General features: G+C 41.3%; 1 protein-coding gene across 1 annotated transcript in view; it reads right to left on the bottom strand.

Annotated features, from left to right (window-relative positions):
- The window catches only part of pccb (propionyl-CoA carboxylase subunit beta), a 52,501-nt gene that overhangs the window by 9,740 nt on the left and 19,205 nt on the right, over positions 1-23,556 (bottom strand). The window contains exons 6-10 of the mRNA XM_080185451.1: positions 21,186-21,296; positions 19,166-19,274; positions 18,265-18,385; positions 10,055-10,136; positions 3,119-3,242 (exon numbers count right to left, since the gene is read on the bottom strand). Of these exons, the coding sequence (XP_080041577.1) occupies positions 3,119-3,242; positions 10,055-10,136; positions 18,265-18,385; positions 19,166-19,274; positions 21,186-21,296 (547 nt within the window). The remainder of the gene's footprint in view (positions 1-3,118; positions 3,243-10,054; positions 10,137-18,264; positions 18,386-19,165; positions 19,275-21,185; positions 21,297-23,556) is intronic.

The following is a 23,556-nucleotide window of genomic DNA, read 5'->3' as shown; positions in this document are numbered from 1 at the left end:
AACCAGAGTAGGCTACTCTAGACTTGGTTGTGTGCAATCAAGCAGGAAGAATGGATCCAATATTAGTGTTTTATAATTGAATAAAGGTAATTACAAGAGTATGAAGGTGGAGCTGGCCAAGGTGAGCTGGAAAAATGGGTAGGTCAGTGGAAATGGAGTGGCAGATATTTAAGGAGATATTTCATAACAGTCAGCAAACTTACATTTTAGTGGAAAAGAAAGCTAGGAAACAAATGCACCATTCATGGCTAACTAAGAAAGTTAAAAGATGGCATAATATTGAAAAAAAACATTTTTGTGAAGATAAGTGAAAAGTCAAAAGATGGGACAGAATTTTTAAAACAGCAAAGAATAAATGAAAAAATAATAAATGTATGAGAAAATTAGCAGAACTATAGGAACAGATAGTAAGTAAGAATAAGTGAAGTGACAAGGTTCCTCAAGAGAGCCCTGGGAATTAACAATGGGAAATGAGGAAATACTAGAAGCATTGAACAGATATCTCATATCTGTTTTCACCATAGTAAACAAAAACAGTATCCCAGAAATATTTGCAAGAGGTAGGAGAGAGGTACTTCCCAAAGGGTACTGAGAAAGCTAAATAGAAGTAAAAGTTGACAAGTCAACAGGAACTAGTGGACTCATTTTAACCTGTTCCACACTGTTCCATTTAATGAAGTTAGCAGAAAGATATTTTAAAACAAATCCATATTTAAAAGGCAGCAAAACAGCCAAAGGTCATTACAGAAGGTGGAGGAAAGCCACACTAGCAATTGTAAAATTCTGGTTAGCCATGTTAGAAATCAGAGAAAAATGATTAACTTCATAGGTCCACTGAAGGATTCACTAGGACAGGTTCACTTTGGCCACCTTCATGGTTGGCTTCCAGGATGTGGTTGAAGTTTCAAGTCGCTACTCTGTATCAATCTACACTGAAGCTGATTAGGATTAATTATCAAAAAATTTCAGCGTTAATTTTATATTGTATTAAAGTAGATGCAAATGTAATCTTGGAAAGAATAAGGGACTGCAAATTAGATCTGACTGTTGGTTCTGACAACACTGAACTGAGAGTTATTTAAAGAAAGTGCTTATGTATTTAATAGCTTGCTGGAGCCAAGTTCTGTTCTCATGGTCTATGCCAATATCTAAAACAAACCAAAATGAAATTTAAGAGTCCATTAGTTTGACCATTAAAATTTAGTCAAGCTGCTATTATTAAAAATACTGTGAGACCACTTAGGCAGAGAAGGTATCAGCCTCTCAGTATTGCTTCTGAAAAAAGTACTTGTGTCTCTTTGCAGTTTTAGACAAAGTTACTATTGTGCATTATGTACTTTAATTTTCAGAAGGTGCAGATACACCATCTCTTTCTGAGAGATGGGAGGGTAGATCATTGGTAGGAAAAGAAATTGGTTGCACTCTCACAAGCACAGGGCTGTAATTAATGTTAGTGGTTCTGAGTGGTGACTAGTTCATTAAGTGTCTCAGGGATGAATATTAGCATTGTTGCTGTTCATGATGTACATCAGCAATCAATAATGGTGGTGGTGAGGGAGCCATCTACAAATCATGACAGTGATTTGTATCAACGTTAGAATTTTTAAAATGAATCTCTGATTTCAATGTGATGGGGGAAATACGTCTATATCTCATAAATGGTATTCAACATAAATAAGTGTAGTGTAATATGCACAGGTTGGGAAAATGTCAACCATACATATACCATTTAGGATTCCAAGTACGTTGATGGTAGAAACATACAGGTGTATTAGTACATGATTCTCCAAAGATTCATGGTTATTGTCACATGGCTAAAATAAAAAACACTAATTTCTTATGCAAGACAGTGGTCAAGTTTCATCAAGAATTGTGTGTCCATCACTAGTCCCAACACGGTAGGTGATGCAGCCCTTGGTTAAGGTTAGAAGAATAAACACCCATCTAGAACAGGCTGTGCAGAAGAAACACTCCCTTTAAGATTGAAGTGCAGGCATGCATCATAAAGGACAAAGTGCAACAAGCCAGTCAGACACAGCAAGCTGAAATTAGAAGCAATGTTAGCTACCAGGAGGATATTTGTTTTAAAAGATCATAATTACCACAAAAGATGCAAGACAGCTGGTCATTTTATTCTGAAAACATTGATTTCAAGGAGATTTGATTGACATGTTTAAAATAATGATGGAACCACATACTGTCCCCATTTGGATAGATTAATTAGCTTAGGTTAAAGAAAATCATGGGACAATAAAGTAACTCTGTTAGGCACTGGAAGGAGGGCTTCTCGGCAGACATGTTTATCAACTTTGAGAACAAAGCTCATGCAACAAGTGTGACTTCGCTACTACACTGTAAAGAAAGCTAGACAAACTCCAAGCTGTGGCAGATACTGGTGTACTAAAAGTACACGAGATGTTAGGTCACATGCCTCATGGTCATTGATCTCAAAGTATTTTGAGCATGTTTAGGACAGGAATTGTCCCGAGTAGACTAATTTATTTTTAAGCCAACTCTAGGTCGTAAAAAGGCTGCTTGTGAGTAGGGAGCATTAGACTTGATATTCAGTTGGAACATGGCTGTGTGACAAGTTCAGTTGGTCTTTTCCTTCCATCATTTTGTTAAATGGCTTTCTTTCTAAGATTACTCCCATAGTTGTGTTTTGGTCAAATTCGGTGGCATCGGAGTCAGGATTTTTAATGTTATTCTTTTCTCAAAGTTACAAAGACAAAATGAAGAGGGAATAGGGAATGCCCTTAATCCGTCTCCTGGTTTGCTCCAAGAATCAGTACAAATTGAATCCAATTCCTGGTTCCCACAAGAGACATACTCGATCCAAGTTGATGAGAACAGGCATTACACCCAATCTCGGGCTTGACCTCAGCCAAAAAACCGACAGTATGAAATGGAACTTTTTATATGATAGTCACAATTAAAAAAGCCCTAAAAAGTGTGGATAGAAAAGAGCAGGAAGCACATGACAACATGGATGGCAACAAACTTAGCCAATGAGCAGTGGGTAGGGTAGGCGAAACATGGAACAACATTTATCAAATCTTTTACTATTATTCTCACTAAGATAGGAATTTTGTTTTGGAACAGTAAATTAAACACTCACCTGAAGCCACCTTAGGTTGATTGCCAACAATTCCCACTGTGCATCCATTCATCCTGGTGAATCCGATGATGATGTTTTTGGCATAATTAGGCATGAGCTCAAAAAATTCTCTTTCATCTGCAATCTAGAACAGAGTTTTGTTTAAACGTGCTATATAAATATTAAATGGCTGGTGCTGTAGAAAGAGCCTCAAACTACAAACTGAAGCCCAAGATAAGGCCATGTGCTAAGAACAGGATGGCTCATCACAGGAATCACTGGAATAATTCCATAAGAGCAGCAGCCTGGAAATCATTGACCATCAGAGCCTGATTAAAAGTCCTAAATTAATCTCCTATGTTCAGCCAAAATTCTAAAAGGACTACTCAGTGTGAAAGATACATTTTTATATTCTTCCAATTAACCCGCAAGTCTGAGAAATAATGATTTAGAAATTTTTATTTTCTAAACGGCAAGGCGGCATCAACTATGGATGGGTTGAGGTATTTAGAGATACAAGTGCTGAAATCAATAGTGGACAAGTACAAGAAGTAAGTACAAATGATAACTTAAGCCAAATGGTACAATACTGAAGCCAAGGCAGGAAAAGAGGACCTAGGAATGGACATACATAAACAAGTCTTTGAATGTGATAAGACAAGTTGAGAAGGCAGTGAGAAAGACTTCAATACAAAAAGCAAGAAAGTCACAAACAATTATTAAAAACAAAACTGATTAGGCTTAGCTGGAATATTGCGTCAAATTCTAGGCACCATTATTTAGGAAGAACTTTGAGGCCTGGGTATGAAGAGGAAATACTAAAATGATACCGGGAATGACCTATTCAAGGCTGGGTGAGACAGATCTTAGTCTGCAAGGATTATCATGAAAAGGCAGAAAAGTGGCACAGCACGCTCAATGGGCCAAATGGCCTACTCCTTTTCTTATTCTTATGAAGGATTTAAGTTGTGCGGAATAGCTAGAGGTGTTGGGATTATTAACTTTGGAAAAAAGAATAGGGGGACTTAAGAACATAAGAAATAGGAGCAGGAGTAGACCATCTAGCCCTTCGAGCCTGCCCCGCCATTCAATAAGATCATGGCTGATCTGTCGTGGCTCAGTTCCACATTCCCGCCCTCTCCCCATAACCCTTAATCCCCTCGCTTACCAAAAACCCATCAACCCGTGTCTTAAAAATATTTAGCGAGGCAGCCTCCACCACCTCAATGGGCAGAGAATTCCAGAGATTTACCACCCTTTGAGTGAAGAAGTTCCTCCTCAACTCTGTTCTAAACCGTCCCCCCTTTATCTTGAGGCTGTGCCCCCCTAGTCCTACTGTCCTTTCTGAGCGGGAAGAGTCTCTCCACCTCTATCCTATCCAACCCATTCATCATCTTATATGTCTCAATGAGATCTCCCCTCATTCTTCTAAACTCTAACGAGTACAAGCCTAGTTTATTCAGCCTCTCCTCATAGCTCAACCCCCTCAACTCTGGTATCAGCCTAGTAAACCTCCTCTGCACTCCTTCCAAGGCCAAAATATCCTTGCGTAAGTACAGCGACCAAAACCGCACACAGTACTCCAGCTGCAGCCTCACCAATGCCCTATACAGCTGCAGCAAGACCTCCCTACTTTTATATTCAATCCCCCTCGCTATGAAGGCCAGCATCCCATTCGCCTTCCTGACCACCTGCTGCGCCCGCAGGCTGCGTTTTTGCGACTCATGCACAAGGACCCCGAGGTCCCTCTGCACCGTCGCCTGCTGCAGTTTTTTGCCACGTAAGTAATAGTCCTTCCTACCATTATTCCTACCAAAGTGGACCACCTCGCACTTGCCAACATTAAATTCCATTTGCCAGTTCCTGGCCCATTCGCCCAGCCTATCTAGATCCTTCTGCAGACTCTCCACACCCTCCGCGCAATTTGCCGTTCCACCAATCTTGGTGTCATCAGCAAATTTCGACACCATACACTCGGTTCCCTCCTCCAGATCATCTATATAAATGGTAGATAGCTGAGGCCCCAGCACCGACCCCTGGGGCACTCCACTAGTCACCAACCGCCAATCCGAATAGCACCCACTAACCCCCACTCTCTGCCTCCTATTTGACAACCAATCCTCTATCCACGCTAACACCCTACCCCCAACTCCATGCCCCCTTACCTTCTGCAATAACCTCTTGTGAGGTACCTTGTCAAACGCCTTCTGAAAATCAAGACTTGGTAGAGATGTTCAAAATCTTTTGGTTTTGGTAGAGTAAATAAGGTGAAAGTCTTTCCAGTAACTTAACATTGTTCTTCATCTGAACAGAGCTTGAAGTTATATTGCAACTGTGCAGAGCTTTGTTTAGATCACATCTGGATACTGCTTGCAGTTCTGGGCATCGCAACTTAAGAAGAATATATTGGCTATGGAAGGGGCACAGCAGATTGACCAGAATGATAAATGTATTAAATGAGTTCACACAAAGATGCATCACGAAAGGACAGCTATCCAATTCATGCCATTTTTATGCTCTTACCCTCACCCCCACAAAGTTATTGATCTGCTTCCACCACCCCAGATCATCATGTCTCTTACTGTCTCTAGTTTATCATCAATTACTATTAATCTGTGCCCTCTGGTTGGTTGCTGACCCTTCTGTCACTGGAAACATTTTCGCCTTATTTACTCTACCAAAACCTCATGATTTTGAGCACCTCTATCAAATCCCCCGATATCTTCATTTTACCAAAGTTAACAATCCCAGCACCTCTAGTATTTCCACACAACTTAAATCCTTCATAAGAATAAAGAAAGGAGTAGGCCACTGAGTCTGCTCTGCCACTTTCCTGCTTGTTCATGATAATCCTTGCCTTCCTTGCAGGTCTAAGATCTGTCAAACCCAGCCTTGAATAAGATCATCCCTGGTATCATTCAAGTATTTCCTCTTCGCTCTTTCAGGCCTCAACATTCTTCCTAAACAATGGTGCCTAGAATCAGCCTAATCATTTTTTTTTGAATAAAGGTTTGTGATTTTCTTGCTTTTGTACTCAATGCCTTTCTCACAGCCTTCTTGATTTGTTTATGTATGTCCATTCCCAGGTCCTTTTTTCCTGCATTGGTTTCAATATTGTACCATTTAGCTTAAGTTGCCTCTTTTCAAACTACGTACCAAATGACTTCAAATTTCATCTGCCACGTGTCTACCCATTGCACCAATATATACTTCTTCCTGTAGGCTGTTCCTATTGTCCTCTCAGTTTACCACATTTCTGAATTTCAACTCTTCTACAAACTTTAAAATTACGCAAGGTCATTAATAAAACAAAAAAAAAATCAAAAATGAGCCCTGGTCCGAAGACTGACCCCGGGGGAACACAAACGCACACTCTCTTTGATCTGAAAAACAACTGTTCATTACTGCTCCACCCAGCAACTGCTCCTTTTACCCAATAGGTTTCAAATTGGTCTATTATGTGGGGTAGTTAATAAAATCTGACAGTTTGCACCAAACATCAACATTCGGTCATTCATTTAGAAAATCAAGTTAATCAAATATGATTTGTCGTTAACAAATCTATGATAGCTTCATTTATACTTTTTACGCTTTCAACTGTTAAGTAATTTTCTCCCAGCTTATAGCCTCTAAAAGCTTCCTTATTTCAGGCTGAGTGTTCTGTAGTTGTCAAGTTTCTCTCTTCCCCATTTTTGAACAGGGATGCAAGATCTGAAATCCTCCAAACCTCTGGCACCACTCCCATTTCAAGGAGGATTGAAAGATCATGACCAGTTCCCCTACAATTCAGCAATTTTAAATGCATCTTACAAAGTGACTTTTTGATTTGAGCCCCACCAACCTCAAGTTTTTCCTCTATTAATTTTTATCCAACTCAAGTTTCCCAAATTACTATGACATTGGCAGAGTCATCTCTAGCGAAGACAAATGCACAGAACTTAATACTTCAGCCACATTCTCTGCCATCACAAAATCTTCCTTTTGGTCCCCTATTGCCCCTATATTTCCTTTAAGTTTACAAATTTTGGGTAATTTATTCTCATATCCACTCTTCTTTGTTTGCCCCATTAATTTTTTTTCAATTCTCACTTGTGTTTTTCATTATCAGCTTGGTTCTTTGATGAATTATGAATTCTTATCATAAGCTTTGTTTTACAACTCATTTTAATTTTTCTGGCCCACAATTGCCTGGCTCCCCAGCATCATGGATGTGGGGTGTTACCCCAATGATTTGTCAGGGAATTCCTCTTGAAATTCCAGTGCAAGGGTTTAGAAGCTCAACTTCCCCTGAACACACGAACATAAGAAATAAGAGCAGGAGTAGGCCATCTAGTCCTTTGAGCCTGTCCCGCCATTCAATAAGATCATGGCTGATCTGAAGTGAATCAGTTCCACTTTCCCACTTTCTCCCCATAACCCTTAATTCCCTTGTCTATCAGAAATCTATCCACCCGTGACTTAAATATATTCAATGAGGTAGCCTCCACCACTTCAAGGGGCAGAGAATTCTAGAGATTCACCACCCTTTCAGCGAAGAAGTTACTCCTCAACTCCGTTCTAAACTGCCCCCCCGACCCCGGCCATATTTTGAGGCTGAGCCCTCTAGTTCCGCTATCCTTTCTAAGCGGGAAGAATCTCTCTACCTCTACCCTATCTAGCCCCTTCAGTATCTTGTAAGTCTCTATAAGATCCCCCCTCAGCCTTCCAAACTCTAACGAGTACAGACCCAGTCTACAGCTAACCCCCTCATCTCCAGTATCAGCCCGGTGAACCTTCTTTGTACTCACTCCAAGGCTAATATATCCTTCCGCAAATATGGGGACCAAAACGGCACACAGTACTCCAGTTGCTGCCTCACCAGTGCCCCATACAGTATTTTCTGCTTTTGCAGTGTGCATCTCAGTGAAGATTCTTCAATCTGATTGACTGATTGAACAGATGACCTAAGAGGGGTTTGGTACACTGGATCAAATGGCAGATTGCTGGAAAGCCCACTCAACATTCCTCCACCACAAACTGCAAAATTTAGGCTACGATGATGATCAAATGCCCTCCAACTGAAACATGCTCCACTTAATCTTCATTCCCTGAAATAAGATTCAGCGCTGTTAATTTCCTCATTAGAGATACTTTGACCAAAAGGTTCTCCTCCAATTAATGGGATGCAGATGGAGGCACGGTCCCCATGCCAGATTCTCTTTGATGCTGGCATGAAAACACACTGGTGTGAAATACGTTTGGAACAACATGGTGTGCAGGTGTCATGACTCAGCTGAACATTGGTTGAGATCGTCTCCAGAATTCATGATGGAGTAACCGTGGAACACCACAGCAGTGGTCAGGGTCAGGGCATCTAATCTGGACTCTTCCAGATTGGATGCCCTGAAGGTCCATCTTACAGGCTCAGAATGTCCACCTTTGTTCTCAGGTGGTCCACTGCCCAGTCTCAGAGTGCTCCTGGAGATCTATCTTCATTTTCAGGTGGTCCATCTTCTTTCTTCAATAATGGGTCAGTGATGTTGTACACCTTTTCAATATGGCTTCCAGACAGGAGAGCGGCCAATGCATCCTCCAGGCCTGCCCTGCCACTGAATATGGTGTGAACACTTGGGTGCATAATTAATAAGAATGAGGCTGAAATATTTGACGTGCTTTCCTGCCAGCCTCTGCAGCAGGAAACACTCCACATTTCTGCACCTATCATTGCACTCAGTCTCAAAATGGGAGAATTCAGCCCTTACTGGCTGATGGTGTAAACCGAGCAGAGGAACAACTCCTCTATTGTCCATTAATTATCAAATCAAGTCTTTGAGTCCTGCCTCATCTCAGCACTGCCTTCCTCATATTTCCAGAATGAATGCAAGTGTTCATTTCCCTCCTTGTTTGAGTCACTACATCTTAACCACATGACTACTTGTGTCTTCAGTTCACCAATATTATTTATTGCACTTGTGCATTTACACACGCAAGGTTAAATTAAGACGACGAGTTGCACAAAATAGGTTTGCATTTGCTTGAATGCAGGAGATTAAAAGTTTGATCTAACTGGAGTGCTTCAGATATTAAAGAATTTTTTAAACTTGTTCTTGTGATGCAAGCCAGCGTTTATTTCCCAATCCTAAATGCCCTCAAGATGATTCAAAGATACTCTTTGGAATTGCTGCAGTCCATCTGGTATAGGTGTGCCTACTATGCTATTAGGGAATTCTAGAATTTTGACTCAGTTGTATTGAAGGAACAACAATATAGTTTCAAGTCAAGATGTGCAAGACTTGGAGGGGAACAAAGGGTACAAGTGTTTCCATGCGTCTGCTTCCCTTGATCTTCCAGATGATAAAGTTGAAGAGTTTAGAAGGTGCTGTCGAAGGAACCTTGGTGAGTTACTGCCGTGTATCTTGTAGATGGCAGTTATGTTTACTGTGAATGGATGGGATACCAATCATGCTTTGTTAGATTATTTCTATTTACCCTATTTTTTGGTGGGGTCTCCAGAATAGGTGCATAACCTTGAAATCAAAGCCACGATGTTCAGGAATGATGTTAGGAGGCACATCTTTACGTAAGGGCAGTGGAAGAAATGTCTCCCAAAAAGCTATATTGAAGCCAGAATGCTGAAGGTTTCAAAAGTGAGACTGACATAGTTTCATTAGGAAATCAGGCTTTAAGGCTTCTGGAACCAAAGTGGGTAGATACAGTTACGAAACAGATCAAGCATGATCGACGGACAGCAGAACACGTTTGAGCAGCTGAATGGCCCACTCCTGTTATAGATAAAACATAACTTGTTTTACAATTTGCTAATGTGCAGAAAAGGTAAAAATTGGAAACTCCCCTCTCTTGGTATGGAGAGGATCTGACAACAACATATAATCCCTTCAGCAAACAACCTTGCACCCTGCGTTTTGGGAGTGTATTGTGTTTTACAGGAATACTGAGAAATTAAATCAAACATCTTACCGCACTGATGATATCCAACATATCATATGCTTTTGTGGATTCCAGAGGAACCACTGTATCCAGACTCGGCACCAACCGATCACTTTGAGGAGCAAAAGGACAAAAGTAGAATTTTTAATATTTGTCAACCACCTATGCACAGTGAAATATTAATTACTCATATTTCTATGATCAACCTTCTTGATTATCCACCACGATTCTCAAAATTAAGACTTCTCCTCACAGCATAACATACCAACAGCAATTTGGTCCAAGAGTCAGAGATTGACAGCACAAGAGGGCTTCACGGCTGTGCTCACTCTTAGCTCCTGTGATTTAAAATTAATCCCACTACTCCTCTTTCCCTCCGAATCCCCATCCCAATGGTATCTTTATCAGTTTCAAATAATTTTCCAATTTGCCCTCGAGAGGTACAATGGTCTCTGACTAAATCACTTCCTGTGGAGTAGCATTCTATTTTCCAACAATCCTGTAAATAAAATTTTCCTAACCTCTTCTCAATCTCAGGGGTCATTTTAATTATAATTTTTAAAAATCTGCAGAATTTCCTCACTAATTTATCTACTTCAATGGAAATGGTCCCAATGAATAGTTTTCATAATAAGTTTCCAATCCTTGTTCGTGGCAGATCTACATTGCATGCATTATGGCATTAACTACCTTTTATAAGGAGACAGACAAAACTGCACACAGAACCCAGAATGTTTTTTTCAAAACAAAAAGCTTAATCAAACTTCAATTCCACTTTCAGAGAACTAAGTACTTGAACCCTAGGTCTCTCAAGACTGTTCCCATTATCTTTTCCCAGTCAAACCTCAAAGTGTTTTACCTCATATTTAACAACATTAAATATATTAAATTGCTCCTGAACATCCAAAACCTTTATTAAATTAGTTACTGCTTTGAAAAATTCTATTGAAGTCGTCAACACAACTTAACTTTAACAATGCCATGTTGGTTGTCCTTGATTATGACTCATGTATTTCTAAATGCTCACTATTGTAAGTTATATTCAACTACAGATTTAAGAAGTCACAAAAATTCTTTTACCCTCTCCCTTCAACAACAATTTTGAACAAAAAAAATTCAGGTCTTCACAAAGTGGCCTCAGTTAATGATTTTTTTGCTAATCTAGTTTTAATTTATTTTAGCAAGACATTCATTCAATCTTCCTCTCCAAATCAATCCATGTATTGGACTTAACTTTAGAATGGAATGTTCCAATTTGACACTAATGATACTATACTCAATTCATTCAAAGCATGGGAACCACTTCAACCCAAAAAGCACAGCATGAGTATATAGCGGTTGTACATCACCCTGAATGAATGCTGTTGGATTACAATTCAGAATCATGTTTAGTGCAGACAGTACATACAAAGCTACAAATTCGGAGCAGGAACAGGGCATTTGGCCCCTTGAGCCTGCTCTGCCTCCACTTTCCTGTCTACCCCATATACCTTGTCCATAAAGAAACTATCTAACTCAGCCTCTCTGAGGGGGAAAAGAACAGTCAACAGACTACCCTCAGAAAAAATACCTTCATGTTAAATGGGAGACCCTAGCTCTAGTTTCTCCCACAAGGGGTAACATCCTTTCAGCATTGACCCTGTCAAGTCAGGTTCAATATATTTCAATAAAGATCAACACCTATTCTTTTAAGCCCCAAAGGACACAGCCCAACTTGACAAACCTACTTTGCATCTTGTAGAGTATGCAATACTGACACTGTGACAATGATGAGAGAATGGACTGTGACACTTGGTACATTCACAAGAAAACATTTAGAAGAAAATAACTTGCATTTATATTGTGATGAAACAGCCCATGTAAGGAACTTTACAGGAGCATTATAAAACAAAGTATGACACCCAACCACAAAGGAGATAATAGGCCAAAGGATCGGTCACAGAGGTAGGTTTTGAGGAATGTCTCAAAGAGAAAAGCCAGCTAGAGAGGTAGAGGGAGGGTATCCCAGAGTGTAGGACTCAGGCAACTGAAGGCATAAGAACATAAGAAATAGGAGCAGGAGTAGGCCATCTGGCCCTTCGAGCCTGCCCCACCATTCAATAAGATCATGGCCGATCTGAAGTGGATCAGTTCCACTTTCCTGCTTTCTCCCCATAACCCTTAATTCCCCTGTCTATCAGAAACCTATCTACCCGTGACTTAAAAATATTCAACGAGGTAGCTTCCAACACTTCAACGGGCAAGAGAATTCCTGAGATTCACCACCCTTTGAGTGAAGAGGTTCCTCTTTAACTCTGATCTAAACTGCACACCCCCCCCCCCACCCCACTTATCTTGAGGCTGTGTCCTCTAGTCCTGCTAGCCTTTCTAAGCAGGAAGAATCTCTCTACCTCTACCCTATCCATCCCCTTCATTATCTTATTCGTCTCTATAAGATCCCCCCTCATTCTTCTAAACTCCAACGAGTACAGACCCAGTCTATTCAGTCTCTCTTCATAGGCCAACCCCCTCATCTCCAGTATCAGCCTAATGAACCTCCTCTGCACTCCCTCCAAGGCCAATATATCCTTCCGCAAGTGCAACGACCAAAACTGCACACACTACTCGAGCTGCAGCCTCACCAGTACCCTGTCCAGTTGCAGCAAGACCTCCCTGCTTTTATATTCTATCCCCCTCACTATAAAGGCCAACATTCCATTCACCTTCTTGATCACCTGCTGCACCTGTAGACTGAGTTTTTGCAATTCGTGCACAAGGTCCCTCTGCACCGTAGCATGCTTCAGCTTTTCGCCTTTTAAATAATAATCCCTCCTACTATTATTTCTGCCAAAGTGGATAACCTCACATTTGCTAACATTATACTCCATCTGCCAGGTCCTCACCCACTCGCTCAGCCTATCCAGATCTCTCTGCAGACTTTCCATACCCTCCACGCAATTTGCTTTTCCACTCATCTTCGTGTCATCAGCAAATTTCATCACCCTACACTCAGCCCGCTCCTCCAGATCATCTATATAAATGGTAAATAGTTGAGGCCCCAGCACCGATCCCTGCGGCACTCCACTAGTCACCAACCGCCAACCAGAAAAGCACCCATTGATACCAACTCTCTGCTTCCTATTAGACAGCCAATCCTCTGTCCACGCTAACACCATACCCCCAACTCTGTGCACCCTAACCTTCTGTAGCAACCTTTTGTGAGGCACCTTATCAAACGCCTTTTGGAAATCTAAAAACACCACATCCACTGGTTCCCCTCTGTCTACCGCACTAGTCACATCCTCATAGAAATCCAATAAATTTGTCAAACATGACTTCCCCTGAACAAATCCGTGCTGCGTCTGCTCGATCAAACCATTCTTTTCTAGGTGCCTCGCTATTTCTTCTTTGATGACGGATTCTAGCAACCAATGGTGGTAAAAGTGTCATCCCTCAACCAAGTTTCCCTTAAAGGCATGCTGTTGATGCAATCATCCACAGAGACCCACAAGATCCACACCAGGCAGGAAGCCTTTAGCAGGGCAAAAGGATGGGGAAGAACCTCCTTCGCTGATTCTCAGAGACACTCCCCAGACCTCCACCCAAGATCCTCACCACACCTCACCCCTTCCCTTTTAATCTATGTCCTGGTCTCTTGAACCTGGTTTCCCAACAACATTTCCCCCCACCAATCCCCCCCCGCCCCGCCCAACCAACTTCCTCCTCACAGTCCTGCAATCCCAGACTTACCAGGGTTTTAGGGCTGATGGGACTGCCTGTCATCCCAGGCAGGCAGACCCATCAGCCACTGCTAATGGCAGGTGCAGATAGATCTACAGAAGGCCCTGAGAAAGAGGCAGAAGTCTCACCTTTAAGCATTTAACGCTCTTCCCAGCTTTAAATTGTTATAGGTCAACCATTGGGATGGTGGGCATGATCCAACTGTGAGCAGCAGCAAATTTCCACCAATATTTATTCCTTTCTTGTGAATAATCAGTGTGCATCTATGTTACCAGTGTGCATGGTTACAAAAATGTCTTTATTTTCAAAGTTATAAAGGGTCATTTGTACAAAAATTCCAGCCATAACCTGGTAAGAGTGCACAACTCAAATGGCCACTAGGTGACATCCTTTCCCTTATAAGTGGTGGGAAAATACCACACTGTCAGACACCAGAAAAATATTTTCCCCCAGCAGCCACTAGAGGGCAACCTTTTACCACGGACCAGTCTGTTCCTAATAAAAGCTGGCTGGGATTCTCCATAAAAAATTTTAACTCTCAAATTCACGTAAAAACTGCAGTAAATCCCACTGACTTTTTTCATTGAGATTTTCAAAATGAATTTGTCATATTGAGCACTGCAGAATGCACTAGCGTGAATCATGCTGAAAAGTGATGGGTGGATGTATTCCCATTGAAGAGGCTGAAATCAGCGCACTGAGCTGGCCCTCGCACATGCGCCGATGGTGGGAGATCACTAAACAATTCCTCCCAGCATTCAGATTGCTGGCCTCTCCCAACCGTCACTGACTCTGGACATCGTTGGCCTCCCCATCCCCGTTCACCCAGAGCGCTGGCATCACTGCTGCCTTTCACACAGAGCGCTGGGCTGCCACGCAATATTCCCCCTTGTTGAATGAGACCTTTGAGCATTCTCACCACACACACAAACACACCCCCCCCTTCTCCTAAACATAGTACCTTGTGTTTGGTTGGAGATGGCTAACCCTCTAGTGAAACCAGGTTGCCTGTATGTTATTCATCACAAAATTAAAACTAATGGGCCCATGGGTGGCCCAAGCTGATGTGCAGGGAGTCCAGATGCAAAGGCAGAGCTGTATATGGGCTGTAGGTATGGACACAGGCAATCACACCAGGAAGGTGGCTAACAGGAGAAGTGTTCCCATATTCCCCGAGGCTGAGCAGGCCTGCCTGCTGGATGCTATGGAGGAGAACCGCCAGCTACTCAATCCCACTGAGGGCTCTTGTCAAAGTCACGCAGCCAATGCCATCTGGGAGGTTGCAGCTGTAAGTGCCAGGGCACTGGCACATCGTTCCAGGGACTAATGCCAGAAAAAGATGAACGACCTTCTTTGAGCATCAACGGCATGTGAGCATCCATTCTGAGACCAGTACACGTGCTGTGCTTACCGTGTGAAACTACCCCCAGACAGCACCAACTCCCCCACCCCAGCACTGCCTTCAACCCCTGTGGAACTCCCCAATCAGTACTCCACTGTGGGCCGGCATTGTCCCGAAATTACCCATTCTCAACATGCGTTGCCCCTCATGCCCTCCAATACATCATGCTTTCAATCCTCTTTATGTCCCCACAGGAGAAAACTGCACATAACCACCAAGACGGGGGAGAAAATTGGTGGTGCAGTATCTGAGCTGCGCCTTGTCACAGGATCTGAGCAGCGAGTCCTGGAGCTGGCAGGGGAAACGAAACAGAGAATGGTCACAGACAGCCAGGTCGGCATCTGCATGCAAGTGAGTTATTCCTAGGACCTTCTCTGAAGTAGGTACCACGCCTTTTTTCCTTCCCTTCCGCTAACATATGTCTTTTCTTAGAGGGGACAATCCCCGTGCTCTGGGCCTTTTGGATGTCGCCATCTCCCCCCCATCCCGCAAACCATTGCTCCTGCTGAGACCACCTCAGTCAACACCTTGGAGGGAAGCCCTGAGGTTGTGAATCAGCGCAAGCATCAACAACACAAACTATCATGACAGTCCAGCATGTTAGCAGTGAGGCTTCTGGATCACTTATTGGTGAGCACATCACAGCTGCTGATGCACATCAGGTGGAGGTGGGAACATTCGAGGGCTTGGCATCGAGGGGAGCACAGCTACATCATCTCCTGGGGTATGGTGGGAGGGTGGTGGTGGCATCTGCCATACCACACTGCAGCATCTAGGTGAATCGTGCTACAATTAAAGCATCCCTTGCAACACTGCCTTGCCAAATCATCACCACCTGTCCTCCATCCTCCAGTTCCTCATACAGTTACTCCTCCACATTCTACTAGTGTCAATTCTCCTCCTCCTTCAAACGGGTTGTCTCCCCGCTGCTGCGTGATATTGTGCAGAGTGCGGTGTGCAATGATGATGCAGGAGACCCACACAGGGCTGTATTGAAGGGCATTCCAGAGCAGCACAGCCACCAAAACCGCATTTTTAGCAGGTCTATGCACAATAACGGACTCAGTGGCAGTGTGGGTCTCTGCCTCAGTTTCAGGCCTCCACACTGGTGTCATGACCTCAGCAGGTAGCCTTTGTCCCTCATGAGCCATCCTGGCAGCCTGGGCTGGCTCTCAAATAGCCCAGGGATGTCTGAGCGCCTCAGGACATAGATGTCAACAACACTCCCTGGGTGCCATGCGCACAACTGCAAAATGATCAGCCTGTGGTAACAAACAATCCGCAAGATTTAGTGAGTGGAAGCCCTTCCTGTTGATAAATGGTTGCCCTTCACCTTTCGGGGAACACAGGGTGATGTGCGTTCTATCCACAGCCCCCTGCACATGGGGCATTCCAGTGATGATGGCGAAGCCTGCAACCCTGGCCAACATCAAACTTGATGCATTGGCCTGCATGAACGTAAAAGGCATCTACAAACTAGCACACACATCTGTGTGCAAAGGCCTGCAAAGTTCCAGATGTCGCCACTGCATACCTACAACGATCATGTGACACAGAAGTTAAGGGCTGCCCTCCCCTTGACTTCCATTGGAAGCAGGTGCCCTCCCCTCCTCAGGTCCACCAGAACATCTCACAAATGCTGCACCATCTCCTTGCGCTGGCTCTGCCAGCACAGGCACGTGGCCTCAGATAAGAATCTCCTTGTCCCGTAAGCCCTCCATCTCAGCATCCTCCTGCAGCCCCCCTTCCCCACTGTGGGAAATCACAGTCTTACTTCCTGCCCTCCCTCTGCAGGTTCTGCCACAAGCTGGTCTTGCAATGGCCGTATGACTCTCTCCACCTCCTCCTTAGTAGCTGCCACCATGACAGCTAGCTCTGGACCCATCAGTCTGAAATTTATCTACAAGGTGAGGGTTACAGAGAGAGAGAGAAAGAGAGAGAGATTGATACATACGTCTTTGCTTTTAACTATCACAGCACAGAACTGCCTTACGAGAAAAGGTTGGACAGGCTAGGCTTGTAGTAGAATAAGAGGTAACTTGATTGAAACTTTAAAAGATCCTGAGGGGTAGTGACAGGGTGGATGTGAAGAAGATGTGATCTCTCATGGAGGATCTAGAACTGGGATCACTGATTAAAAATATAATTTAAGGCAAAAATGAGGAGAATTTTCTTTTCTCTGAGGGTTGCAAGTCTCTCTTCCACAAAAAGCAATGGAAGCAGAGTCTGAGAATATTTTTAAGGTGGAAGTAGATAAATCCTTAATAAACAAGGAGTGAAAGTTTATCGGGTGTTGACAAGAGGTTACAATCAGATCAGCCATAATCATACTGAATGGCACAGCATGCTTGAGAGGCCAAGTACCCGACTCCTGCTGCTAATTCGTATGTTTGTGCAAAACAGTGGACCGCTCAGCCCCTATGTTAGATCATGGTTAATCTGTACCTCAACACCATTTACCTGACTTTCCTTCATATTCCTTACCTAATGAAACAAAAATCAGTCAACCTCAGTTCAATCATTTCAACAGCCCCAGTTACATGGCACAGCCCCTTACTGTAAATGAAGTCTTGGCAGAATTGTTATATGTTTAATGACCTCTGCAAGCAACCACGCCTACTTTACATTTTTATTTTCCATACTTACTAGAAATTCATTTTTTCTTTGGTCAATCACATAATTTACACCCTGGATAAAACTCAACATGTAAGGTATACTTGCCTGGCCACTATCAATGCTCCCTTTCTAATTTCATTGTGTGCATCATTTTGTGCATCTCTGAAGATTGGTAAACAAAATTAATGCAGCAGCAAATTTCTCAAGGCTCATAGAAGAATTGGACAATCTTATTTTATAAGGATATGAGCATTTTACGACGCTGCTAAAAGGTCACAGCTCCACCTTAAGGTCAGTTGATGTTTATATCTAGAATGCAACAGCTGTAATCTACATACAAACTATTATAACTTATGCAAATCGTATGGATTCCCCATCAGAACATGAACCTGCAATTAAAATGCTGGGAAATCAGTTTGACAAACCACTGTAATGTATTAAATCTTCTATGATTTTGTATTGAAGTGTAGGATATCATGTGAAACTTGATTCTTTCACTTACCAGGGATCCTGACACTCCCTGATAGGAGGGGGATCTTTATTATTCAGAGGTATAAAATTAAAAAACTCTCTCAAGTTCAATAAGGCATCAACATCATTTTCAAAAGCCTTGTGTGCAACACCTGCAGCATAAACAGATTTAGTATTACTAAAAATCCATGCTGGTGCTTCACAATAAAGAAATGATTGCTATTACTACTAAGACAAATTACAAATTTATTTATGTAGCACTGTATGTCATGGTTTGTGTAATACTTCATAAAGGTCATCAAGAAATTGTAGCAGAGGCAATAATGCCAGTTTTTTAAAAACCCATCACTGATCATTGTTCCTATTATTAATATCAATCCAACCAGTGATAAAATCAATGCTGCATCAATCCCATTGATCAAGAGTCTTTGGGAAGAACTATTTGTTAATATTGAGGCACATGAAGTTGATGTCCATTTTATGTACAGAAAGCTGTAATCAGCATGTGATGTTTAAGATAATAATTTGTCAGGTTAGTGTACTTTCTGACTCAGCTGGCAGCAATGTTAAGTACAAATATTTAAGATCATTTTTGAAATTTTCACACGTCCAACAAAATATAACAAGAACAGGAATGGTCCTGGGTCCAATTAAAAACTGTCTTAAAATGGGGTCATACCAGGAAAAGCACTAGGGCATGGTGTTTGAGTCATACAAATCACAGTCTATACATTCCCCACTGAAATTAAAATCAGAATCTAAATGCAGCTGAAATAAGATCTGAACTTAAGAGGATGTGATAACACCAATGCCTGAGCAAAATAAATGGTAACCAGGAATTCAGTGCATTTAAAGTCCACTTCGGTTGACAATTTAGGAGTACAGTATATGCTTTGTAAAAAGGTTTCCTCTGGAAATGAATGCCATCTCACCTGAGACTGCAGTGTGTGTTTTAGCACCACCAAGATCTTCTTGAGTCACATCCTCATTTGTGACAGATTTCACCACATCAGGGCCAGTGATGAACAAATACGAGGTATCCTGCAACATGAAAGAAAATTCCAAAACCAATCTAATTATTGTCAACTCTGATTTTAAAAAGGAAAATGCTGCATGAATATACTGACAGTTTTTAAAATAGAGACTAGGGGATAACAGCACTTTCCACCCATTCAGTATTATCACACGTCTTCTTTTGTTTAAAAAAAGTGTAATTCTGGAAGATGGACTCAAAACTGTAAAGTAAAAACGCAGCACCAACACACTGTCATTGCACCAGACCCGGGTTAACATTTACGTGCAAGTCAGCAACACAAGGAAAGTTTCATGTGTAAAAACAAAAAGTAGAAGAGCTTCAATAATGTGGGACCTGGAAAAAAAACAGATCCTGCTTATTAAATCAAATATTAAGCCAATCCTCAAAAGTGGATAACAACTTACCCTGCATTTTCACAAAGCACTGCTGCTTCCTATATTTCCCTGACCTTAGATTCCTGCTATTTTGTACAGTAATTTGATTATGCAAAGGTAGTAAAATCAGTACTTTACCCAATAATGTTTAGTATACAAAAGCAGACACTTGCTTTCATTGCATGTTCCACAGCGTCTTGAAAATGCAAGGAGCTCATCATTTGTTGTGCGTAAGTAACCAACGTTGACAAACCGGCATTGCTCCAAAAGATACAAGGCCAAAGTGACTCATATGAAAGAGCTTCCAGTCATGCTAACTCAAATTCCAGCCACCCAGACACAGGAGGCAGAGGTCCTTTGACCCTTTGATCTTGCTCCATCATTCACCAAGATCATGGCTGATCATCACCTCAATTCCACCTTCTTGCACAATTTGATTTCACTTGATTCCCTTTGTATTCAAGAGTCAATCAATTTTTATCTTGAATAAAGTGAACATCCACCATTCTCTACAACTGAGAATCCCAAAGAGACACACTCAGCTCTGTCCTAAATGGTTGACCACTTATGAAGACTCTAATCCCCAATTCTAGACCACCATGCCAGGGAAAACATTCTTCCACAATCCACAGGAATTTGTTTCAATGAGATCACTTCTCAATCTTCTATAGTCTAGGAAATATTGGGCTGACTACTTGATCTCCTCCTATCCCAGGAATCAGTCAAGTGAACTCCTCATTGCATTCTCTCCAGGGCCCTTCCTTAGCTGAGGAGACCGAGCTGTAGTGTTCACAACATTTCTATATTCTTGCACAGACACTTCTTGATTCTTGTTCACAAATCCCTTTTCAAGGGAGGTTAATACATTACTCACTTCCCTTATTGCTTGCTGTGCCTGGATGTTAATTTTCTGCGATTCATGTACAAGAACATGGAAATCGCTCTGAATATCAAATTTCCCAGTCTCTCACATTCTCCATATTGTTCTGCTTCTCTTTTTTTCCTTCCAAACTGTATAACTTCACAGCTCGATTTTTTTTCATAAATCCATAATCACGTTGCTAATACTGCATTCTTGCACTTTCCCTACAATTAACGTCAGTTCAAACAACTTAGCCATCCTAGCAGAAGACTATGAAATTGTGGGATAATTCATTTCAAAAAAGAAAAACTTACAAATTTTCACATAATTTCTTGCTCTAAAGCACATTTGCTTCAACCATCCTTTTAAATCATTTAGCATGTTGAGTGCACAAATGAGCCAGAATAGTTTACAGGAAAATAAAGTCAGTGTCCGCTCCAGATTTCATAATTTCCCTTCAGACCCCGGAGTTGTATGGCCCGTACCATTATGTGGTGAACTGTTGTGCATAATACAGCACAGAAAATAAATCTGTTTCACAATTCTCAACAACTTTCGCTAATCATCTTGGTATGCCAAGAAAAAAATTGCATCTAAAAGTATTTGATATGGTGTCCTGGCTACTAAAAGGTGCAGAAAACAACAAATTGTTAGTTGAATCATGAACCAATGTACATTACCTTCACCATAAATGTAAAGTCTGTTAAAGCAGGTGAGTAGACAGCACCACCAGCACAGGGACCCATTATGAGGGATATCTGAGGAATGACTCCAGAGGACAGGACATTTCTCTGTAAGATATTAAGAACACTTTACTATTGTGTTGATGAACTTGTCCAAAAATAAGCCACACCATCTATTATGTTGGAAGACAAATTAAGCACAACCCAAACAACAACCTTTACACTTCTGGAAAGATTATTTCATTACAGTAGTTCATAAAATCAGTTTTATCTATCCATAAACTGAACTATGTTAAGTGCACCACCCAAAATGTAGCTATCATTTCTGTAATTTTTATGTATTTAAAAACTGGTTGCATATTCTGAAGTGCATTTTATTTAATAAATTGCATGACAAAATCAAAGTATATTAATTTCATAAACATAGCTACAACAAGGTGAGGAAGATGAAATAACTCCCCTATTCTTCTGGTGCTTTTTTGACTTCAAGACAGTTTGTCTTTTAAGAATTGAGAGAGGATGTGCTTTGCCAATTTTGCAAATGTCCTGCTATTTACATGTTGAGGCTGCAGAGTATTACTCAGACAGGTTTTCTTAGGTTAAACGAAGAACAAGCTAAGTTTATTGAAACTATTTCCAAGTTTAAAGAGAAACGTGAGACCATTCACATGGTCACATATATTTGTTTGTGGACCAAGGTGAACAAGTGCAGATGCTGTGTAGGAAAATAGGCTTATAAGGATTTTACAATCCATTGAAAGAAAAATATGAAGAACATATTAGCTTGATTGATCTTGGCGCATTGATTTTGACAATGGGGAAGTTTATCTCAGCTATTTTCCTGGATGCAATCACATGGAACAGATTTCTACATTTGAAAAAAAATCATGGTTCGCAGTAATTTTCTTCTCAAAATGGTCACTTTACAAACTGGGTAGAGAGAGAGTAGGCACACAGCTCTAACAGTCAATTCCAGTACTGCATTGTTCTTTTTCATTTCTTCTCTCCTGCTTGACATGAATTCCCTTGAAATACTTTGCTGGTTGTACATTCCAGAGAGGCTTGATCAGTTCATGTCTGCAGCAGTTCTTGTTTCAGAACAGGTAACGGAATTTTAATGTCTCTTCTCAGAAACATTTGTGGATTCTCAGTGTATCAAAAGATGCTTCCCACGGGTTGACTGTCAATTTCGTTTCAAACTTTGTGGAATACAAAATTGGGTTTTATAGCAAGTCAGCCTGTCTGGGCTGCTTCTTCAAAAAAAGCACAATTGTCGATATATAGGATTCCATTTTAAAATCAAGGAAAAATCATATCTTCAAAAAGCACAACATCGTCAAGACAACACCAAAGTCAAGAAAGCATGGTGTAGGTCAAAACTCATTAAAACCAAACTGCAGTCAAAATATTATTCCTGATGGTTGGTTTGCCAAACTCAACTTGGCAGAGGGAAAGAGAACAGGTGCAAAGAAAATTCCTTCCTACAAAAGCCAACCATACAGCAGCACTGACAACGCCTCCAAAACACCCCTACACATTTTGCTTTTTTGGGACACAGAATTTATTTATGAATATTTCATTCATTTTTGAAAGTGGTATGTAAGCATCAGGCATTGTTTAAGGAAAACCGTCCTGAAATGCTCTACACTTCTCACCTGGAACACAAAAGTGAACAAGTTGCAATGGTTGTTTTTCCATTCGCTAATGGAATACGGGTATCGCTGGCAAGAGCAGAATTTATTGCCCATCCCTAATTGCCCTTCAGAAGGTAATGGTGAGCTGCCTTCTTGAGTCACTGCAGTTTTTGTTAGGTCATGACCAGAGGTTCTGCATTCAACTTGCAAAATTTCCCAACCAATTAATTATAAAATCACTTGAAGCTTTGTTTATTTAACAATCGTACCAAAATGGACATTACCAGCAGAATACATTGTATTACATTATGTAAAATTGCTTAGCAACCAATGCCATCGGACATTCACTGCTATGTGTTAAATTTCACATCCCAAAATAATTCTGTCCTGGTAGTAGAGTATATTTCATTACAGCATTCACAGTAAGATTCTGAAAACATGATAAATGCAAAGTGGTAACACTTCCACATCAAAATTCACAACATGGCCATGGCAGTACACAATTATATTACTGGACTGGTAACCTAGAGCCTGAACCAATAATCTGGAGATCAAGTTCAAATCTGACTACAATAGTAAAGAATTTAAATTCAGTTAAACAAATAAATCTTGAATAAAAAGCCAACACTAGTAGCAGTGACGATTAAACTACTAGATTGTTGCAAACACTCAACCAGTTAACTGATGTCCTTTAAGGAAAATAACCTATCGCCCTTACCCAGTTTGGTCTATTT

Source organism: Carcharhinus amblyrhynchos, chromosome 3 (genome assembly GCF_965287045.1).
Source record: "Carcharhinus amblyrhynchos chromosome 3, sCarAmb.v2.hapA, whole genome shotgun sequence".
Classification (NCBI taxonomy): domain Eukaryota; kingdom Metazoa; phylum Chordata; class Chondrichthyes; order Carcharhiniformes; family Carcharhinidae; genus Carcharhinus; species Carcharhinus amblyrhynchos.
The sequence above is the reverse complement of the archived record's forward strand: the minus strand, read 5'-3'. Positions and strand labels throughout refer to the sequence as shown.